This window comes from Paramisgurnus dabryanus, chromosome 14, assembly GCF_030506205.2.
Source record: "Paramisgurnus dabryanus chromosome 14, PD_genome_1.1, whole genome shotgun sequence".
In the NCBI taxonomy this organism is placed as follows: Eukaryota; Metazoa; Chordata; class Actinopteri; order Cypriniformes; family Cobitidae; genus Paramisgurnus; species Paramisgurnus dabryanus.
In genome coordinates, this window is record NC_133350.1 from 35,964,049 (window position 1) to 35,986,265 (window position 22,217).

At 37.7% G+C, this 22,217-nt stretch overlaps 1 protein-coding gene across 2 annotated transcripts in view; it reads right to left on the reverse strand.

The window, feature by feature from the left end:
- poc1a (POC1 centriolar protein A) overlaps positions 1 to 22,217 on the reverse strand; it is a 129,684-nt gene that overhangs the window by 88,663 nt on the left and 18,804 nt on the right. For both annotated transcript variants that reach the window (XM_065273046.1, XM_065273045.1), the window contains exons 9-10: positions 14,833 to 14,901; positions 14,599 to 14,724 (exon numbers count right to left, since the gene is read on the reverse strand). In XM_065273046.1, coding sequence (XP_065129118.1) covers positions 14,599 to 14,724; positions 14,833 to 14,901 — 195 coding nt within the window. The remainder of the gene's footprint in view (positions 1 to 14,598; positions 14,725 to 14,832; positions 14,902 to 22,217) is intronic.

The following is a 22,217-nucleotide window of genomic DNA, read 5'->3' on the forward strand; positions in this document are numbered from 1 at the left end:
ATGCTTTAGCTTTATTTTTAGGGCCCAAGCACCGAGGAGCAGCCCAGAATGGCCTGCACCGAAAGGTGCGAAGCCCTGTTGTCAGATTCATCCATCATTGCGACCGGGCAAAGACTACAACACAGGCGTTGCAGGGGTGCTTTGTCGCGCCCCCAGTAATGCAAAAAAAAACAAAACATTGGTGCACAGATCGTGCAAACATGTACACTCAGGTATGAAAGTTGGTAACCATAGAGATCTCATCGACCAGAACAACTTTCGCACTCAACCTATTAGCTCGCCCAACAGGAAGTCAGCCATATGGGATTGTATATATTTTGGTTGCATTGGTAAGTTATTAAAAACTACCACTGCTTAATATGTAATATAAAAATATAAATAAATTGATCGAATGGAATAGTAATTGCATCCAAGAAGTGTTTGATGTATCAGCAAATATCGCATAGCTGGTGGAGAAAACAGATATTGTATCGCATGGTAATTAACTGTCCGGTTTACACCCCTAATAGCCTCATTTGGATCTTGTAAACTGGTCTGATATTTTGAAAAGATAACATAATAATAAATACATAAATCTGAGTATTTCTATTATCATCAGGTAGTTTGATTTAAGATAAGCTTCAAGCTCTGGATTATATAAGTTAGAAAGGATAGAGATGTACACAGGGAGAGATAACATGAGTATCAAGCATGGCACCATATCATTCTGTCTTTCTCAGTAGTGTTGTTCCTGGAAGTTCGGTTATTAAGACAGCGAGAAAAAGAGAACAAGAAAGACTTCCAAACCTGACAAAGGGAATTCTGTGAAGTATGGCCAACAATTGCCATGAAGAATTACAGCATGCACATTGTTTTAACGTTCCCAGTAACCTCGCTGATAGGAATATGATTCACTGTGAATATAATATTCCAGAGTAGTTCAAAGTTGAACATTTCATTTTCCTTAGGTTACAAATGATGTTGAATGTCTTGAGTTCATATTCAGTTAAACATAAAAAATGTATATTAAAAAATATCACATTTATTATTATATAAAAGTATGCATTTCAACTATTGTGAGTGCAAGATTTGCATTTTATCAATGTAAGTGATTGTCATGAAAGACCAAATTTCTTGATCATTTTCAGTCGAAAATGCTTCATTTTCTTTGTCAAATATATTTTTTATATAAGTATGAAATGTAACGTACTTGCACGTTAGATGTTACACTTACAATATATAATACATCACCTACCTATTTAACATCTGTTATTATTCTATTATATATCAGAATAAGGATGTAATAGATCAGACACTATTGTTTGATGTATGTGAGCTTTAATGGTGTTTGATTGAAGCGGATGTTGACTCTTTTTAACCACAGCCGGTAGCTGTTCACTGCTGTGATGCTCGTATGTCTGTGCACGTGAGAGTAGGCGGAGGGGGGTGGGACACACAGATGTGAAGCGGGGGAGATTACATTCAGAAGAATGTGATCCTTAAACGCTCATCTGTCCATCACTGCACCAGCGTGTCACTATAACCTCTCTATCCTGATTTTACATGACAATCTCTCTTAAACTCCCCACAACCTGTGAGGTTACAAGAGCACCAGTTGTGACAGATGAAGTGCTTCATCAAAAAAACAGCAAGCACTGGACTGGGTGGCCATTATAGATGTGATTTTCTAAAAATTATTCAACTTAATGGGGTCATATGATGCAATTTCATGCTTTTCTATTTGCTTTAGTGTAGTATGTGACTGTTTGTGCATGTATACGATCTCTCTTTTTTCACAAATTATGTGTTCTGTTGTCAGACATAAAACAAGTACTGTATAAAATAGTGATTGAACATGACCCAATAACACTTCATGTTTTTAATCCAACCTGCTAAAATCCTAATTCATAAACGTGACATAATCGGGTGCATGCCGCACCACAAGGAGGGAGAGACCTTGCACACAGACTCAAACCAAGTACATAATGAATGGGTGTGTGTGGGAAACACTGCTAACCTTTCGGTAAGTCATGATAAACTCGATTAGCCGTCTTCCCTGTCAATAACATCTGTGACTGTTGACATTTACGTAAAAAGGCAAGTACACGGAGGAAGGCATTGAAAACACTGCCACCTTTTAATTTGTTCACGGTCATGTGAGGTGCGCTTCGAGGCACTGCACACAACGAGAGAGAGAGAGAGAGAGAGAGAGAGAGAGAGAGAGAGAGAGAGAGAGAGAGAGAGAGAGAGAGAGAGAGAGAGAGAGAGAGAGAGAGAGAGAGAGAGAGAGAGAGAGAGAGAGAGAGAGAGTGTTCGCAACTACTACAATGAACTAAGTTTGGATTAAAGATGACGGGCCGTAGAATCTTTCGAAAGTAATGGTGGTAATTTGGCACCGATTTTTGTGTGAGCATTTCAGTGAACACCCCTGACCCCTCGGTGAGTTTCACGTCTTTGTAAACGAAAGTTTAATGCATTTTAGGAAGGATTGTTCCAGTGCACCATTAAACCCATTGTAAAGGTAGGAGCTGAAACACAAACACCCCAAAATTCTCGGGGCAGCCGCATATGTTGAAATTTCAGTCAAAACCGTTCTATTTCATCATAAACAATCTGAAAACAGGGCTTTAAGTGTAAAATACCGAACTTGTCCTTTAATCAATCAGAATAAAGCATTCAACAGTAAAATAAAAATGGGAATCATGAAAAATCTATTCCTGACGGCCAGTGTTGATACTGTTGCGGGCCGCCACAAATAAATCAATGTATGGGAAACACTGTCAAAAACCCTACACGTGCTGTTTGCTGTTACCTTTTTTAATACATGAATGATACACGCTTTAAATAAGCGCAAACCTTTTTATATTTTAAATGGAAAAAAAAAACTTTACGGTATAGTGGAAGATTTTCTTTTTCTAGGTGGATCATCAAGACTATTGGTCATCCCAGTTGTCAATTATTCTGGTGATACGTTTACGTAAGGCCGTCGTATGTGCTTGTCTCTAGGTTTGCTTTCTGCGCATGCACACTTTTAGGTGTACCGTAAAACTTCAAATAATAGCCTGGGCTTTTATTTTCGCAAACCTATCGTCACACCAGGCGCCTAAAAGAGACAGGCGTCTATAAGAGACAGGCTTTTAATTACATTGTTCCAAGCATGACAGCAGGAGGTTACCACATATTACGTTTTATTTATAATAAATTATTATAAATTATTAAATTATTGGCAGCATAAATAAAGCGAACGAGAATATGCTTTTTATTGGTTGTTGCGTGAAATCTTACCCAGATACAACAGTGCAATTTTCTGATTGGCTATTGTTTAGCCTCTTTCTTAAATTTTTTGGATTGGCTCGCTGGACTAGAACTCCAGGGGAGCCGGGCTTGATAGAGAGAACAGTGCGGCCAGATACATTTGGGTGCTGCAGCATATTAAATATGATAAACAGTGTTTCCGCGCGAGAAATACAATGTGTGGCGGGAGTGCATGCATGACAAAAGACTGAAAGCCTGGCTATTATCAGCGGCCTCAAAACACTACCGGCCCACTGAGAAAAGTCCCGACTCTCCCGATTCCCACTTCGCTACTGTCATCATCACTTCAATCCCGACGACGAACCTTGTTGTGTTGTCATAGTGATGAGTAATGGAACGACTGCGTCTGTCACGTGACATCTACCGGTAATCAAAACTTTAGAGTGTGCTATCTGCACCATAGAACTGGCTTAAACAGACGATCTGACGGGTTTTATGGTACGTTTACACCAACCGCGGTAGAGGCGTGAAGCGCGAGTGATTTCAATGTTAAGTCAATGTGCAGACGCGTTGACGCGCGTCAGGAGGTCCCGCGGCGCGGAAGAGGCGTTCGGCGCGGCGCGGAAGACGCGTTTCCGCCTCTTTCGCGCGTGAAGCTCGGGCGAAAGGCGCGAATTGAGCGTTGTGCGCGATACGCGCGGTAAGCGCGAATGTTGTTTTTGTGCATCTTGCGGTTCACGCGAATTTGCGGCTGACGCCCGAGTTGAAAAATTTGAACTTTGGCGGAATTTCGCGCCGCGTTAACCAATCAGGAGCCTGCCTGCTGCTGTGGTGGCAGCCCCGCCCGGAGTCACTCATTCAAGCAGTCACTCGGAGCTATATGACACAAGTTGTTATTTCTATAGAGGAGACAGGGATAAAAAGGACCTCGCTTGGAAGAGTGTCAGTAAGGACTTTGGGCAACTTGGTAAGTTGTAATACACGCTTCACTTTTGAGTCACGTGACGTTTATCTGCCCGCGCCGTTTATTTTTCCCCATAGTAAGGTTAACCAATACAAAATTGGTAACTCTCTTGATAAATGCACAAGTAACATCAGTCATCTTGCAAACAGACACTCGCACAGCAGTTGCCCCTCCCACAAGAAGCGGAGTTTGCCTCGGACGCGCGTCAAATGCTTGTTTTTTCCGCGCGTCTACTCCGCTCTACACGCGCGAATGCATCCAAAATGTTCAAGCGGCAAACCTGGCGCGGTAGACGCGATTTTGACGCCCAAACCGCGTTTGGTGTAAACTCAGCATTAGAAGATTAAATACAACCCGAAACTAAAAACAGAGCCCGCCTTTATTTGAGACAGGCGTTTATTTACCCAAACCTGTCGTCACACCAGGCGTCTAAAAGAGACAGGCGTATATTTGGGACTCGGCTATTATTTGAAGTTTTACGGTATATGTGTGGTGGGCTACGGTTTCAACCATTCATTGAAGCTCGCGTTCTCATCATGTTTTTTCAAAATGTCTGAGGGTCATAAGAGAAAAAGTGTTAACGAATTGTATGACAAGAAGAGAAAGGCCTTTAAAGAAAGAAACAAGACCAAGAGTGTTTTGGGAGAATATTTCACACAGGTTGGGCTTCCCTCTTGATGCCTCAGTCATGAAGTTTCTAATCGACAGGTAAAGTTTGGCATGCTATTTGGGGAAATCCATTTAAAATCGCTGCTAGTAAAAGTTGATGTAAGCTATGATTAGCGATGCTAGCCCTGGCACAAGTCACGAACCGCGCAGACATGGTAAAACATCTCAATGTATGAGCCATGCCGGCAGCAACTTGTAAACAGAGCGAAGAGATGAACTAGGCTCATGCATGCTCTCTCAGGTAGAGTGTTGTGCATGTGCATTTTTTTAAAAAAGTGGAGGGGCCCTTCTTTTAAAAAATTCAGGAAAATCCGCTGAACCTTTAACACAGAGTTGAGATCTCACTTGACTCTGCCGACTATGTGACAGTCAGCACACGGTCATTTCACATTTGTTTACAAGATGAATGCTCTTGTTATGTTTATTATAAAGTTATATTTACATTGCATAAAAGCGCTGAAATTTTTTAGGGGTGTAAGAAAATATCGATACACTTGTGTATCGGGATTTCTTGTTTGCCGAAACGATTCTACAGAGCTTATATGGGGACATTTGCAAATAAAATATAAAATAAGACTTAAAATGATTTGTTTGTGTCTGTAGATACAATGCAAGATATATACAATTGGTAAATTTTTTTGCTTATTAAGAAAAACAGACAGTACTTTTAAACATCACATAAAGGGCATTGTAATGGATTAAAGGCCAATATGACAGAGAAATGGAATGGGTCAGACAATGGGTTGGGACAAAAAGTTTTGTTTGCTTCTTTAAAAGATATTTCATTTTATACAATTTGTTTCTTAATTTTAATATATGTTTTGTTGATAGGTTTTGTGAATATAAATAAATAAGAGCATTAAAAGGAACACAAGGAACATCTCTTATAGCTTTTTAAGTTTACAAGTAGGCTACACTTTACTCTTTCCCCGCCATTGACGAGTTAACTTGTCAATTAAGAGAAAACGCTTCCTTGCCAATGGCCAGTTTTTCCGGCAATCTGTAATACCACAGTAATACAAACAGTAAAAACTCTGTGTATGTTTTGATCATCGGTCCGAATCTAATCTCTATCGAAAGTGGTTTACAAAAACACAATCTCGGCTATTTGCTTAAAAATTTTTATTTTTAAGAAACCTAACCATATTTAATAGGTGATAAAAAGAGAACAAATAAAGGTAGGATCTAGGATTAAATTTTTTTTATTTGTTTGAAAGCAAAGGATCTGTTCTTTCATGATATATTTTAAAGAAGAACATTTTCTGGAAGGCACTAAACTTTTGTGAAAATCATAAAAAACACAGACGGGGAAATAGTTAAAAATAGACACAGGACAATCTCTTTCTCTTTAGGGTTGGGCGATGTCCCCTCAATTGGCAGTTGACGATGGTTACGTTAAACCATCGCGATGGACGATGATATCATTAGGCGGGGGTATTTTAATTTTTCGTTATTATATAATTATTATTCATTATTTTACTTCATTACTTCCACTAAAGAAGAGTTGTGCATTTTTTTATATATATATCTTTACATAAATACTATTATGTACTTAAAAGCTATAATTTCGTTCTTTTATAACCCAGCTACTGACTCTTTCTAATAGGATGCACATAAGGGAGAAAAGTAGCTTTATTCCATAAGAGGAGTTGTGCACTTTTTTTAAATATCTCTTTACATAAATATTATTTCTTCTAATTAAAAGCTATAATTTCGTTATTGTACTAACCCAATGACTCCTCCGCGCATTCCAATAGGTTGCACATAGGCTAAATATCTGTGCATATCTGCCACCAGTAATCCGTCAGAGTGGGTCTTCAGCACCGCGGGGAGCAGCCAGCACCTCAATCCGCAGCTTATAAAAACTAGACAAAGTAAACAAGTTGGTATTTCTGGCCAGAAACATCGAAATTTAAACATGGTCTGTGTATGTAAATCCCGTGTTTCGGTCGGAGTGTTGTTCCCGTTTTCTTGTTCTTGGCGTTCGCTGAATTCTGGGTTTATATCTTAATCTGCTGCTTGCAGTATAACCACATAGCTATATAACAATTAAAATATTAATACGCTAGTAATAAATGATTAATATGGACTGTTTTCTTGTAGAAAATTAAATATTTTAAGTTAAATGTACACAATGTAAAAAGACAAGATTCTAGAAATGTCAAGATCAAATGCCTGACAGGATATTTTCACAGACTAACACACGTCACGTCTCAGGCATATACTACAGTATTTAAAATAGCATATATGCATTAGTTATATTTTCAATTTAATTTATAGAGCAATTCCCGCAAAGATTTTAGGTTAACTATAGTCTATAGAAGAGAGTTAGTATATGTTGACCCGCAGCGGAGTGGGGTGGGGGCGTGACATCAGGATGGTGTTTCTCAACGATGATATCGTCCATCGGCACAACCCTATTTCTCTATTTTCAACAGTTTTGTGTCATCTCCAAAATTCCAGGAACAGCTTATCTGTTTCTTAGCTTCTGACAAGATAAGCACCCTTTTTTAAATATATTTTAAAGCTGATATGTTTTTTGGATGCTGGTGTGGTGATCTCAGAGTCTGATTATGACAGACAGAACCTGAAGCGGGTATTCAGCAAGCAACCATGTTTCTCTGCTTTTTGGACATGCACATATTAATGTGGACATGCACATCACACATTATTACAGTGACAATAATTCAGAGTTAAATATAAGCTTGTTTTTAAATAAAAAAATTAAAGTGCACAGGTGATGGGTGTTAAGAAGATTGTAAATGTATTAGTTAGTAAGGGATATTGTTTGTTGGTAAGAGAGCTCCTGATTCTTTACACCACATCGATATTAATTGTATGGCAAATTGAAGGAATGGAAAGACTCGGCTTTGTGAACAAACCAATGAAATTTAAGTCGGCAAGGACCTATCGCGCAATTCTTTTGCTGGCTGGCACTCTTCCTCAGTCTGGCATTTATTCTGCTGGCTGCATAGAGCAGGGGACTGTGACATTGGACTGTGATATGACACGTTTGGTGGACCGACTTCTCTCCTGGACTGAGCATTAACTGAGTGTCTCCCTTATTATAGAGCACCCGCCTGCCTGCGGTTTGCCCAAACAGAAAAAGGGGGGTAACCAGTTTGATATTATGCTGTGTGATTTTAAATAATGAAATAAAGAATTGTTTTATTGACATCCTGGTGTCAATTTACATTTATGGCATTTCTCGGTTCTGCACGGGTCCGGGTCCAACTTTTAAGTATTAGACGGGTCTGGGTCTGTTCTTAACTAACTCTGGAACACAACAGTTCACACAACATATTTTTTTGCTAAGATGTGCATATTGTGGTGTGTACTTGAAGATAGCTTTCCTAAAATTGTATCCTATTTTATTCCCAAAATAAGAAAACTCTCAGTATAATCACCTCGCTTACCGACATGGGCCGCATTGTACCGTATTGCAATACTTGTGTGCAAGGTATTGTGGGCAAATGTGACCCAAAACAACTGTTAAATCTCTTAGACAGGACTTAAGAGTTCAAATTAAGAACGCAATGTCCAGACACTGTGATCTTCATACAAAACACCATTTATTCAGGCACATGTTGCAGACACAGTCTAATGAATAAAACCCGCTTTCAGCTCGGACACAGACAATGGAGAAATATTAGTGTTATTTATTCTTTTTTTCACTCTTTTACAAATACGTGTGTTCACGTTTCAAATGTTCCTCTAATTACATCTGACAAATGTAATGAGTTCATAAAAAGCCATTAAGAAACCATGGAAAAGCATTTCTTTGAATTACAGCATGTTTGACTTTGACATTTACAGAACACACAGGCTGATGGTTTTAAAGGTTTCTTTCAAAGCCTGCTGTTAAGAGAGAAAGCTTTCAGTGGTTCAAAAATAAAACTACGCTTAACCAAACATGCTGGCCTAAAGCGCTATGCAAAACTACTGTATGCTTACTGACCACAAATACTAATATAGGTTATGAAATGGTTTCTTGCAACCTGCGTCGAGGTAACACTCCTGTCGGAGGACTCAGCATTAACTATTCTTACACACTTGTCTTTTGGAAAATATCTTTTGAAAGCTTGAGGCACTAGTCCCTAACAGGACACACGGTACTATACGATACAATGCATAAAAAAACAACCAGGGACTACCAGCAGTTAATGTTGATGCATTGTGATTAAACCTCATTCAGAGGTGGTCAGGGATAGATTCTCATCACATTCAAGTAAATTTAAATGTGTTAATTTGTTTACATACAATTGTGGAAACGTAAAAATGCAGAAAAAAATGTTTTAGTCTGTTTACACCTGGTATTAAGATGTGTTTTAATCGATCGGATCACAAGTGGACAACGCTAAGGACAGGTGTAAATGAGGTGTAAAACGTTTTAAGCTACATTCAGAGGTAGTCAAAAACAAATGTGTTCAAACAGCCACAAAAGACCACCTACTCTCCACCTATTGATCTACTGTGATGTACTGAGCACAATGTTTTTACATTGGACATGACTTCTAAATCAAACACACTGTGTACAGTACAATCTTTAGGCTTTCATTGGGAAATCTTTGTTTCATTTTGCAAGTGTTTGAAAGTTGTGCAAGCTTATTTTATTATTGCACAATTCTGATATTTATTCACAGTTTTTTACAGACACTAGGACACATTTCTCAATACTAGGTCACTTTTGCAAAACTCTTCACACAGTGAGCACAACAGAAGTCTATGTGGGATAAACTAAGGATCAATTATCATTGCTTTGGCACAAAATGCATTCAATAACTACATCTCTCAAATTTAATGAATTTTTTCTCACTCAGACACAACAACTGCCTAAACTCTTTATACATACAGGCCAATTTGCAAATGCTTACATACTGTTTTCAAAACTGTTAAACTTATGTTCAAAACAATAACATAATACAAAACTGAATAAGACAGCAATTCTCTACATTTCTACAGTAATATTTTAATGAAATATATTTTAAATCTTAAAAATAAATGCTATAAAAACTATTGGCCAAATGGAGAAGACCAAGTAGATTAGCATTACTATTGTATCTGTCTCAGTGGATGGTGTGTATACAAATTCTTGTATTTTGGAATTACTCCTTGCAAAAAATAAACTATTTTTCCAGTAACATATATTGCAGTAAATTATAAACAGACATGTGTCCTTGTTTTACACAAGAAAACATTGTATAATGCTACATGTTGTTAGTATTTTTTAGGTCATTGTTTTGTGGGTGACAAAGTGTGTTTGTCGGCTGTAAACCTCTGCTAGTGTTCTGGAAGAATAAGTTGATTTGAGACCTTGTAAAAATGAACTGCTTTGCCAAGCTGAAAGTTGGTTAGGAGAACTGTGTGAAGAGTTTTGCAAAAGTGACCTTAGTATTGAGAAATGTGTCCTAGTGTCTGTAAAAAAACTGTAAAAAAAAATTTATTTCATTTTTTAATAGACCCTTTTGCTGTTTGTACACAATGATGACGTGGCAGCGTATGCGCGCGCATTTAGGCAACGGAAGTATGGCAAGAATCAGCAGTGAAGCAACACAGACAGAGAAGGTTATTTTAAAAAGTTGACTTATCAACTTTTTCAACACATCAACCAGATCCGTGTACCATAGTGGAGTGGATAGAAGACGTTAGCAGATGTCCAAATATAAACTTGCCAGATACATATATACGTATATTATATTAGTGCAACCAAACGCAACAACCAGTCATTTTGATGCTGGGAAACCGTTTTAATAAACTTTCTAAGTCACTAACACGTTAGAACCAATGGGGAATAACACCACTTCTGTTGCCTAAATGCGCGCGCAGGCTATTTGATCACGTGAGCTGTAAAAGGGTCTATACAAATATAAATAACTAATAATAAAAATGTCTTAAACATTATTAACTAGCTTTACTAATAGCTAAAGTATGTTGTTAGAGATGAGTTAAAACAAAGAGTATGGTTTCCTTTCACAACATCAATTTAAAGTTCTCTGTGCTATTGATCTGTGTAAAAACAGACGGCGGTGCACTGGGAGACATACGTAGTTCAGAGGCGGCTGCATCGAACCTGTGCTATGCCCTTGTCAATGTAAATCACACTGCTGGCTTAAAAACACAAAGTTGAAGCTTTACACGTGGTTCCACTTCTCCCACTACATTGGAGACCGCTGTCCTTTTCACAACACCTACACTATATTTAATGCCTGTAATTTCCTAGCCTCGTTTGAAACACAACGTTCAAAGGAATTGGTTAAAATAGTGAATCGATGGTGGTCTGGAAACTATTAAAGAACGTGACTTTGTTTCTACGAAGGAAACCTATGTCTGCGAGATAATTATAAAAGTGGCAGAGGCTTCGCAGAATAAAGCAAACAGCAATGGCTGTTGTTACAGTAATTCACTTCTGCTTTCACTGTAGACTATTAACCCAAAAAGGTCTAAAGTAGACATATGAAGCACACTTTAGGGGAAAATATCTGAGCGATTGTTTAGGACATACTATCCAAACCAAAATGTTTTTTGTTGCATAAAGATGGCTTTATAGGCCTGCGTTAGTTGTACAGCGTAGTCTACGCAGAGACACAAACCCTACCTAGTAGCCTATAGCATAGCTTAACGGGCACCTCTCCCAAAATGTAACAAAGCAACAAGAACAACTAAAAGTTTGGGAACCACCACTTTAACCAGTTGTGTGAGGGACAAAGATATTTAATATTAACAAGATGCATCACTACATTGATATGAAAGGGGGAAAGTGAAGCGACTTCCTTAACCCTGAAAAACCCATGGGTCAAATTTGGCCAATGTTAATTGCTGCTAAGAGAAGGGTTTTTGGGCTTTCAAGGGTTAAAACGACTTTGCATTAAGCAGCACCCCTACAGCCACTTAAAGCACAGATTTTTAACATTCACTGCATTCAACAACCAACACAAATGCTTTGAATCACCTTCTTAATGACTTCGTCATTCTGTACATAGGACCCTAAAAGAAACATGATAGCTTTGTGGTACAGGTTAGTTATTTAACAAATGTATGAATGTGTGTCAGGGGACACGCTCTGCACCTATAAATACATCCGATCAGTATCTAAACCAGTCCAAGTATCAAGTCTATATGACAGTCTAGTACACTGCAGACGAACATTGGTCCTGGAGAGCCGCAATCCTCCAGAGTTTAACTCCAACTTAAACCCACCTGAACAGGCTAATCAAGGTCTAATGGATCGCTAGAAAGCTACAGGCAGGTGAGGTTTAATCAGGGTTGGAGATTCAACTGCGTCTCTCCAGGACCGATGTCTAGTAGTTCTGACAGCTCTGTCACATGCCCACTAGAACAACCACAGTAAAAACAGCTCATGATAGGGATCTTTAGGTCAGGCTTTTAGCCTCTATTTATCTCAAGCAAAAGATCAATTTGTGCTTTTAGGTGAGAGGAGCAAACTCTGGTTAATTTGGCTGCTGTGAACACACGCGTGAGAGTGGGACACATGTTCATTGTGTGGGGATTGCCTCCAGTCTGTCAACGGCACGATAGCGTGATGAATCAAAAACAACAGTAGCGTTATCTGATGCCGCCGGACCGTGCAGTGTGGCGTGACGATGTGCTTTAAAGTGACGCAGGCAGGAAATCAGCCTTTCACCAATGCATTCAGTAAGTTGACATGACAAAGCCAAAACAATGCAATTGTACAAACTGGGTCTTGTATTTTTTAAAGTGCCAGTCAGGTCCAATTTTTAAGCTTCCAAATATTGTGGTTAAGAGATGCATGTTGTTCCAAGTAAAATGGGTACTGAAAATATGCCAATGCTGGGCTGTTGTTATGCAACCACGGGTTAAAATAACCAAGCAGTTGTGTTAAAACAACCCAGCATTGGGTCAGTTTTAACCCAGCAGTGTGTTCTGTCTAATATTTACCCAGCAAAAGTTAAAAATAACCCAGCCATTTTTTACATGTATTCAGTCTAAAGCAGTATCATCATGTATACATGAGGAAAGTCTCGCTGTTCTCAACAGTACAATTGGCAGGCACAATTGGGAACCCCTGAAAGGTAACTACTGTACAGAGTTGCACATCTAACAGTATTAATAACAGCACAAAAACAATGTTTTTTAATGCCATGACATTGGAAATATAAACTATTTCATTAAGTTCTACTAGTTTTAAATAATGCAAAGTTATCCTAATTTAATGTATATTTGATCTTCTCTTTGAAATACAGATTAAAGCATCATAATCTAATGAGATTTGGAGTATCTAAATTTGATTTAAAATTTAAATCCCCGATCTCACATTGATGTCAAGGACCTTACTCAATGTAACATAAATGTTATTCAAATTATGTAGAAAGATTTTATGTAGAAAACAGTAAATCACTTAAGAGGTTTTCAACGACTGGGTCACACATTTTTACTGGAAGACATTTATGTTAGTACCCATATTACACAAAACAATTAAATATTAGATAAAATATTACCCGTCTTTGTATGTTTACGAATCCATGCTCTGCTAAGGCAAACTACACATGATGGGCCCTATTTTATCGATCTAAGCGCATTGTCTGAAGCGCACAGTCTAAATGGGCGTGCCCAATGCCACTTTTGCTAATTTAACGACGAGAAAAACGGTTTGTGCGCCGTTTTCATCCCCTTTAAAGGGATAGTTCTGCCAAAAATGATATTAAACCCATGATTTACTCACCCCCAAGCTGCCCTAGTTGCATATGTCCATAGTTTTTCAGACAAACACATTTTCGGATATTTTAGAAAATGTTTTAGATCTTTCAGTTGATTAAATGTAATTATACAGGGTCCACCCATAGTCCATGACATTCAAGTCCAAAAAAAGTGCGTCCATCCTTCACAAATTAAATCCAAACGGCTCCAGGAAGATAAACAAAGGTCTTCTGAGGGTAATCCGCGCGGTGTTGTTGTAGAAATATTCATATTTAAAACTTTATTAACAAAAATAAATACCTTCCGGTAGCGCTGCCATCTTAAGGGGATCGCACACCGGCCGCGCCGTTCTAAATGAACTAAACACATTACCTAGAGTATGGTCAGATTTAGAGAAATCAGTCTGACACTATTTTGCAATCCACCTCTGACTTGTAGCAAGTAATGTCAGTTTCAGTGCTGGCATTTTTAGGACAGAAACTTTAAACAATAGTCCCTATTACTCAGTTACATTTTTGTGCACAAATTATATAAAAATCAGTAAACAACACTATATATATATATACATTCACAGCATTCTGGATGAAGTTATCCTATGGGCCTCATATATGTTTTAGTTTTAACGTGTATTTTTTTGTAGTGGGTAAAGATTAATAACAATTAATCACATGCAAAATAAAAGTGAGTTTTTGCCTATACACACACACATTTATGTATGTATCCAAGAAACATTTACATGTGTGTGTGTGTGTGTGTGTGTGTGTGTGTATACAGTATATACTGTATATATAAAAACATTTTCTTATTGTACACATGTATATGTTTGTGTTACTATATACATAATAATTACACACAAAACACACATATATTATGCAAACTTACTTTTATATGCAATTAATCGCAATTAATCTTTGCCCACCACATGTAGCACTGTATGACAAAATCTGTTCGAACTCTCCAAGTCTGAATATTGCATGAAATATCTTTACGTTTGTGTAAAGTTGACTGTATTCACGACAGACCTGTGTGTAATAACCCCAACAGCCTGTCTTTACCTTTGTTGGTACGTGGTTGGACGTTTTGTGATCATGACTGAAAGGCTCAAACTCTGAACGAGTGCATTTCTGCTCCAGGACTTCACTGTAATCCACACTGTCAAAGTTAGTCCTCCATACCATCACCTGCAGACAAGAGCCACATGATGTATGTTACTCATTATATATACGTCAAACTATAAATTCCAGACTACTGAAGTTTATTTCTGTCTGTATAAATATATACTGCATCACCTGCTCATCTGAGCCACCAGAAGCAAAGTAGTCTCCAGTCCTTGAAAAAGCTACACAGGTGGCAGGGCCCTAACAAAATTCAAGAGAAAAATAATAAGATACAATATGAATTTATTAAGACATATGCACAATTTCTTACTCAAGACATAACAAATTCTGAAAAGTGGCTTTAAAGACCTGAAATGTAGAACTACAAATTATGGTTGTGCCCATAGACAACAATACTATCGCGTCACACATGACGGTAGTTGGCAATAGTTATTATTATTATCATCATAGTTTCACATTAACATGCGCATTGCATGATTTTCCTTGCATGAGAAGGTTTGTAGGATTCACTTTGCGTGAGAGAGCTTGTAACCTGCGCGGATTCCTTCTTTGCACGCACCTAGACTTAATGCGTACGTCTTGGATTCTTGCTCGGACCTGAATGCACACGGCATGGACCCCTCCTAGCACCTGAACTTGTAATTCCATGACTAATGGCCAGTTACTCTTCGCAGGGGTTTAAAACCAGCGAGTTTCTTATTCCTGCTTCCTGGCATGCAGGAAAATTTCAAAGCGCCTGGGCTTTAATGATGCGCTCGAATGGCATCAGTTTTAAGAAGACTGGGGTCATGACAGTGTTGCCCTTAGAGTACATCAGCTTCTTTTTTGTCCACCAATAAAGTGACTTGTCATAAATGGGTAAAAAATGAACAAATAAATAAATGAGTCAACTACTGTCCCGCCCCCCAATACTATAGTATATCTGCGAGCTCACAGGCTGACGATAGGACGATCTCAAAATAAGGCATATCACCCAACACTACTACAAATGGACTACTTTTTATTAATGATTGAAAACAGCCCCTTGGGTTTTGTTGTATGGCAGACATTTTGCAAAACACATTCTTTTGTTTTCTACCAATACAATACTGTAATGATATGAGTGTGACAGTACCCAAAATACAGCAGTGAAGTTTTATTGCTACAGGGCCAACAGCAGTGAAGAGTGATGACTTCTTTATATAGCCTTCCTAGAAAGATGTGTTGTTTTGCACTTTAATAATCCATTTGGTTAAAAAAAGCTAAGACACCGCCCCTCTATACACAAAATTATCGATGAAAGAAGAGAACAGAAGAGAGCGCTTGACCATCCTGTAGGAGGAAAATTATAACATCATGATGCCATATTGACTTTGGTCAAACAGAGTAGGCTAAATTTAGACAGGACATGGTGCTGAACACAAACCAGACACATTACACAGACACAGCTCTGGCAAAGCAAATAGACATGTCGACAAACTCCACCCACACTGCTGGCATAGTGGTTGAAAAACTATTATAAAGAACTAGCATTACATTGTTTATGTGTATATACGTCACATATAAAATATAAGGGTGGATATATAGGTCTGTTAACATGTGAAATAGTCAAAATTACTTTGACCTTCACTTCATGCATTTCATGAATACGGTTACAACACAGAAGCACACAGTTTCTGACTAATAGTAAAGGTATAGGTTTTAATTTTCATTTCATAGTTCGCTCTTAGAGGTCTTAAAGTACCCATTCATTGGATTAGTGTGGCTTTGTACCTGAATTAACCCGTGAGCGAGTGTATGTGTGGTACTGGGGTGACTCACTATGAGTCAAAGAAACAACACCATAAGTCCTCAGATGCACCTCCGTCAGTCCGCCAATCATATCAAGCTGACAAACAAATCCATTAGCTGCACATCTTTATCAGGGACAAAAAAAGTCAAAACCATTAACACTTTCACAAGCTTGACAAACAAAATGGCCAAAATCACCCACATCGCTACACCAGGCATCTTCCCAAGCTACCTGCTTTAAAAACAACATTTACAAATAACTTTGTAAATAATTCAAACATGCCTCAACTGCATTTGCGCTGTGCGCTTTAGACCCTGAGCTTAGATTGTTAAAATCTGGCCCTTGGTGTCTGTGATGTCACCCGTAGGTTTCTGAAGAGCATTTTTGAAGCCCAAAGCACTTCACATCACGTCACTCACAGATAACCAAAAATGGGCAAAGAGGCGAAATCACAGTTGTCATGACAGCAAAATTAGCCATATAGACCAAAAACACTTTTTGTCCCAGGCTGTAAACATATTTTGTCTGGTGTAAAGTTGGACATTTTAACATGGGGATGGGGGGTTTATGGGATTTAATGCTTTTTGGAGCAGTCTCTGGTAGCTAGTCAATGAATTGCAGTTTAAGTCAATTCCGTGTTGAATTAACGAGAGATAGCGTACGGTTGCTGCTTAATGTGGATGCAAATTCAGGTTAGTCAGTAATTCTGAATTTCGTTCAGCTCTTGACCTCCAGGACATTACTTTAAAATGCTAACGTTGTTCACTAATCCCAATTTGGCAAAAGTTCTGACACATTTCAGAATGGGCTGATGCATAAAACTACATTTTAGGGTGTTGACTAGCAGAAATGCATCTATTACCCATAATGCTTTACAGTAGCATATCACAAGCTGAGTTTCCATCCAAACGTGAAGTTAATCTTCTTAAAATTCACAAAAATATAAAAACAAACAAATGCAAATCAGGTTAGTTTTCATCAGGTTGTTCGAGCAAATGATGGTTGCACTGGTAACCTGGTAACCAACAGTAAATAAAACAAGTCATGCTTGGACAGACAGGACTGCATGTAGTCACGATTTGGCAAGTTTTTAATTTACTAGCAGTGCAGCTTGTAATTGCCAAACTAAATGCTGGGCGCAGAAGAAGAAATGCAGACAAGGTCGATTCCCATGTATGGTAAAGACAACGTCAACAGAAACAACTAGACGGTAAGTCCCATGGGTTTAATGTTCGCTACGTCAGAATTTATTCGGCAAATGCGTTTCCATCTCCCGTTATTCACATTTATTCTTTTTCAATTAAGTCAAAGCGAGCGTAAAAAAAAATATTTTTATTCGAAATTTGGTGTTTCAATCACTTGTTTTTGATGCAATTCTTCAAAATCTGGGTGATGGAAAAATGGCAACAGAGTGTGCTCTGAGCTGTCATGATTTTTGTCAGCAGAATATAAAACAGATTGAAAAGCACTGTAAGGTTACAGCTCCAAAACATGGCAACACCTGCGGATGCTGAAAAAGTGATGGTAGCATCATCTACTTCTGGGTAACGTGCCATTGTCACTACATGTCAAAAAGAGTACAGAAAAAATCCATGCTATGCTTCTTAAGCATGCCAAACTGTACTTGTTCCAACCTGAAATGAATAAAGGTCGCCTTCGGGAGTCAAAGAAGGAAGCGAGTTGCAAAGGAGGGCGACTGATGACGGCAGATGAAAATGAGGAATGTAAACTTGGCAGAGGTGTGGAGCAGGACAGACATCCCAGCTGGATCCAGGCATTCCAGACACCTTCTGCTGAACAGGTCTGTAAGACGTACAATCACACACATGCACGCACATGCTCAGAGGAGCTTAACCTCCCCTGCCCTCAAGAGTAGCATGAAAAAGTGAACAGATGTTGTATGCTTCAAGTAAAAAAAAGTCAATTCTAGTCATAAATGCAATTTGAGCTGCATTTTCATTGCTAAGTCGCTTTGAATAAAAAAGTCAATTGTAAACACTTTTACAGTTGTTTACATTTACATCATCTAATTATTATTATTTTCTAAATATAAAGTAATATTCACACCAAAGAGGTTATGTAAACACAGCACATATTTAGCACTTTTCCGCCCTTGGGCCGAACCGTTTAAACCCCTTAAAGGAATAGTCTACCCTTTTGCCATATTAAACTATGTTAATGGGGCTAGGCTAAATGCTAACACATTCATAACACGTTGTACAGTGCACTCATTGAAAAAAGATAGGTATGTATTAATATGTCTAGGTTGAGGTAATAACATAGTTTAATATGGCAAAAGAGTAGACTATTCCTTTAAGTGTCAGGTTAATGTGCATCTTCAAATAAAAATAACTCTGGCATTTTTTGGTCTAAAAGCCTAATCTTGGTCTTGTTTTAAAGAAGTCAATTTAAGATTTTTCACTGAAGTGTCTGAAGCTGAAAATATTAAACAGAATATATATAAAATACTGTTATATCACTGTTATAGCAGTTTGAATTTATTTTAATTGATAAAAAATAACGCAATAACATGAATTTTTAAAAATGTAAATGTTTCACAAAATAAATAATGTTAACATAAAGCCATTAGCCTCAAGTAGTTATCTAAATTTTAAGTTCAAATAAAAAAAAAAGGTTTGTGTCACACTTTTAGTGATTTTACCAACAACGGCCACTAGGTGTAAATGGTTTGCTGCATACTCTTGTCACAAATTAATAAATTACTGTCACTGCATTATTATTACTGGCCAAACGTTGGGAAATATGAAAACTACATTCTTAGAGCTTTCAAATGAGATATAGTTTGTCAACATTTTTGTAGATTTATACTAAGATATTGCGTTATGAATATATATATTAATTAATATGCCTTCCTATGGGGGTGTCATATAACTTTCACTACATTATTTCTATCATCAAATGACCTAGAAATATGAAAACTACACTCTTGGTTCTTTCAAATGTAGGGCTGTGATGGATCACAAAACTCACGGTTCGGATCACATTACGGTTTTTGAGGCACGGATTGGATAATTTTTCGGATCAGCAAAAAAAAAAAAATTGGGCGGGAAAAACTAATAACAAATAAGGAAATTACAAACATTTATAAAAAGAACAAAGTTGCACTTTAAGTAAGGTCTAAAATTAGCATTAGGTACAGAAATCAAATCAAATGAATAATAACCCTGTCTTTATTGTATGAATTAAATATAATTATTATTTTTTAGAGCCACAGAAGTGATTTTGTCTTGGGTTGTTTGATTAACATTAATGACACAGATTTAAGAAGGTTAATTGAAGTTACTGTCTCTTTAAGAACAAATAAGCACAGCCTGGTCTGGTTTCTGACTCTATAATTGACATAAACAAATGTTCTTATTAGAAAAAGAATACTGTGAGATTATTTTGTGTGTATGTGCCCTGTCAAGAACAGAAAGATTTTATGTTGGCTTACTTTTTTTAACGCAACTCAGTCCATATATGCACTACTGAGGGCACTTAAACGCATGCACATGCACACAGGCAGGCTGAGGACGAATTCCAAACGGCGCTTCAGGAAGAAGATGCAGCCTAGACAGTCACTTCAAATAAATACGTTACGTTTTGTCATTGCTCTATTCAGCATGTTAATGGACTACAGAGACACAGTAGCGCAACTCTCTCTATAGTTTACACATGAGGAGTTCTGATCTTTGAAGGGAATTACGTCTGACTGGAGCTGGACCGGACACACTTAACCGCATGTGCCTACAGAACTCTGCTCACTTTAGCGCCTTTTTGCGGTTAAATTGTTATAAATCACTTGAATGTTAACATTTGCAAGCCTAGAAACACGTGCAAATGATAAACATTCCCGATTTAAATTAATTTAAATTAGCATATTAATCCGCGAATTGCATGCAAGCCGAACCGTGGGTCATGATCCGTGCGGATCACGCATCAACTCCCATCGTCACAGCCACTGATCTATATAAATGACTGGATTGCGCATAGAACACTTGACATAACTGCGTGAGGTAGAGCCAGCGCAGAGTTCGAGTGGCCATCTTGGTATACCCAACCGGCAGAGGGCGTCATTCACTTCCATTCATGATCAAAATGTACCCCATTTACAGCGTATCAGTTACACAAGGTTAATTTTTAGGTACGTTTAGTGTACGTAAATTATTTGTTAATGCTGGTGTTATTTGCAATGTTTATGTTTTAATCGGGCAGGATCATGGATTTATAAAAAAAACGTAAAGGTGAGTGTGTCTGCTGCATTTGTTAATGACACGGGTATAAATAAAGTTTTTTTTGACATTCAGCTACACGGTGGCAGTCAGCGTTATTTCTCTAAATAAGTTTAGGTAACTTGTAAGTTTAGATAACATAATTACAAAACTAGCAAATTATTGCATGCACATATGGTACAAAGCATGATTATTTATTTAGATTTCAGAATGAGCACGTTTATTGTCATTAATACTAAATATGTCTGCTGATCTGATACTGTAATAAAGATAAATGTATAATAACTGATTAAAACGCAAAATGTACAACTTTCAGTAAATAACTATTTACATCCTTAGGACATTTGTGTTGTAATAATGTACAGGGTAACTTCACATATAAAAATGAAGACGAATAAAGAGATGTTTTATCATTAAAATCTGATAACGTCCATTGATTTAATAGAACATTGGGGTATACCAACATGGCGGCGCGGTGGCTTCTCAAGTGTGACGTCATGCGCAATCCAGTCATTTATATAGATCAGTGGTCACAGCACTATTCAAATGATATATAGTTTGTCAAGATATTTTAGGTTAAGATAGGGTATTAGTCTTACAAATATATAATAACAAAATGGGCCCATCTCTGGAACCGTGGCATTTTAGAAAATGTCTCTCACCATGTCATTCATTTCCCAAATGAGGATAAATGAAAACTACACCCTTTTGAGCTTTCAAATGATATATAGTTTATCATGATTATATAAGAATTTACATAGAAAACACTGAAGTAAACGTAGGCGTCCTGCTGGCGGGACAGTGACATTTAGCAGGATATGAATGTTTTGAGGGATACTCTTATCATAAATGAATCAATTACTCTTCCTATATTATTTATTTTAAAAACAAGAGACAAACATGGCAGTGAACACTTTCAAAATAAAAGACATGAACATGACAAGACAAAACCCTTATACCATTTCGACTCATTCAGTACATGCTGATAGGCAACCGTTATTAAACGGTGCTGTGCCGATTTGTGTTCACAGTCTGTCTGAAGACTGCTAAAGATTGGTACTTACAGCGCAATTTGAGGGTGCTGTTTGGGTCACAATCTTTGTCAAATGGATCGGGTAAGGTACTGACTAGATCTCTCTACATATGGGCTTCCTTTAGCTTTTTCCTAAAGATTTATAACTTTATGTGAAACAATCAGGTTTCATTAAGCTTCAGAAAAACAATTTAAGTTTCAGTGCTCAGTCTTACGCTTGCTAGAAAATCCATTTTGTTTTGTATTAAACATTCATAATGTGTACTGTGCCTATATGCCTGCTGGCGAATATGGTCAGTTTATCATAAACAGACTTTAAGAAACACATGTGAGAGACAGACTGTGCTGCTGACTAATAGGCTCTCCCAGCCACTGTCTCACGAGTCTATGAATCTCACAGACTGGCGAGTGCATGCAGACACAGCTTACACCCTCTTTATTGTGGCTTAGTATGTAGCATGCTATCAGTAACACCTGCTTATCATTTTTAAGCCAAGACTGGCCCATAACAAAATCACAG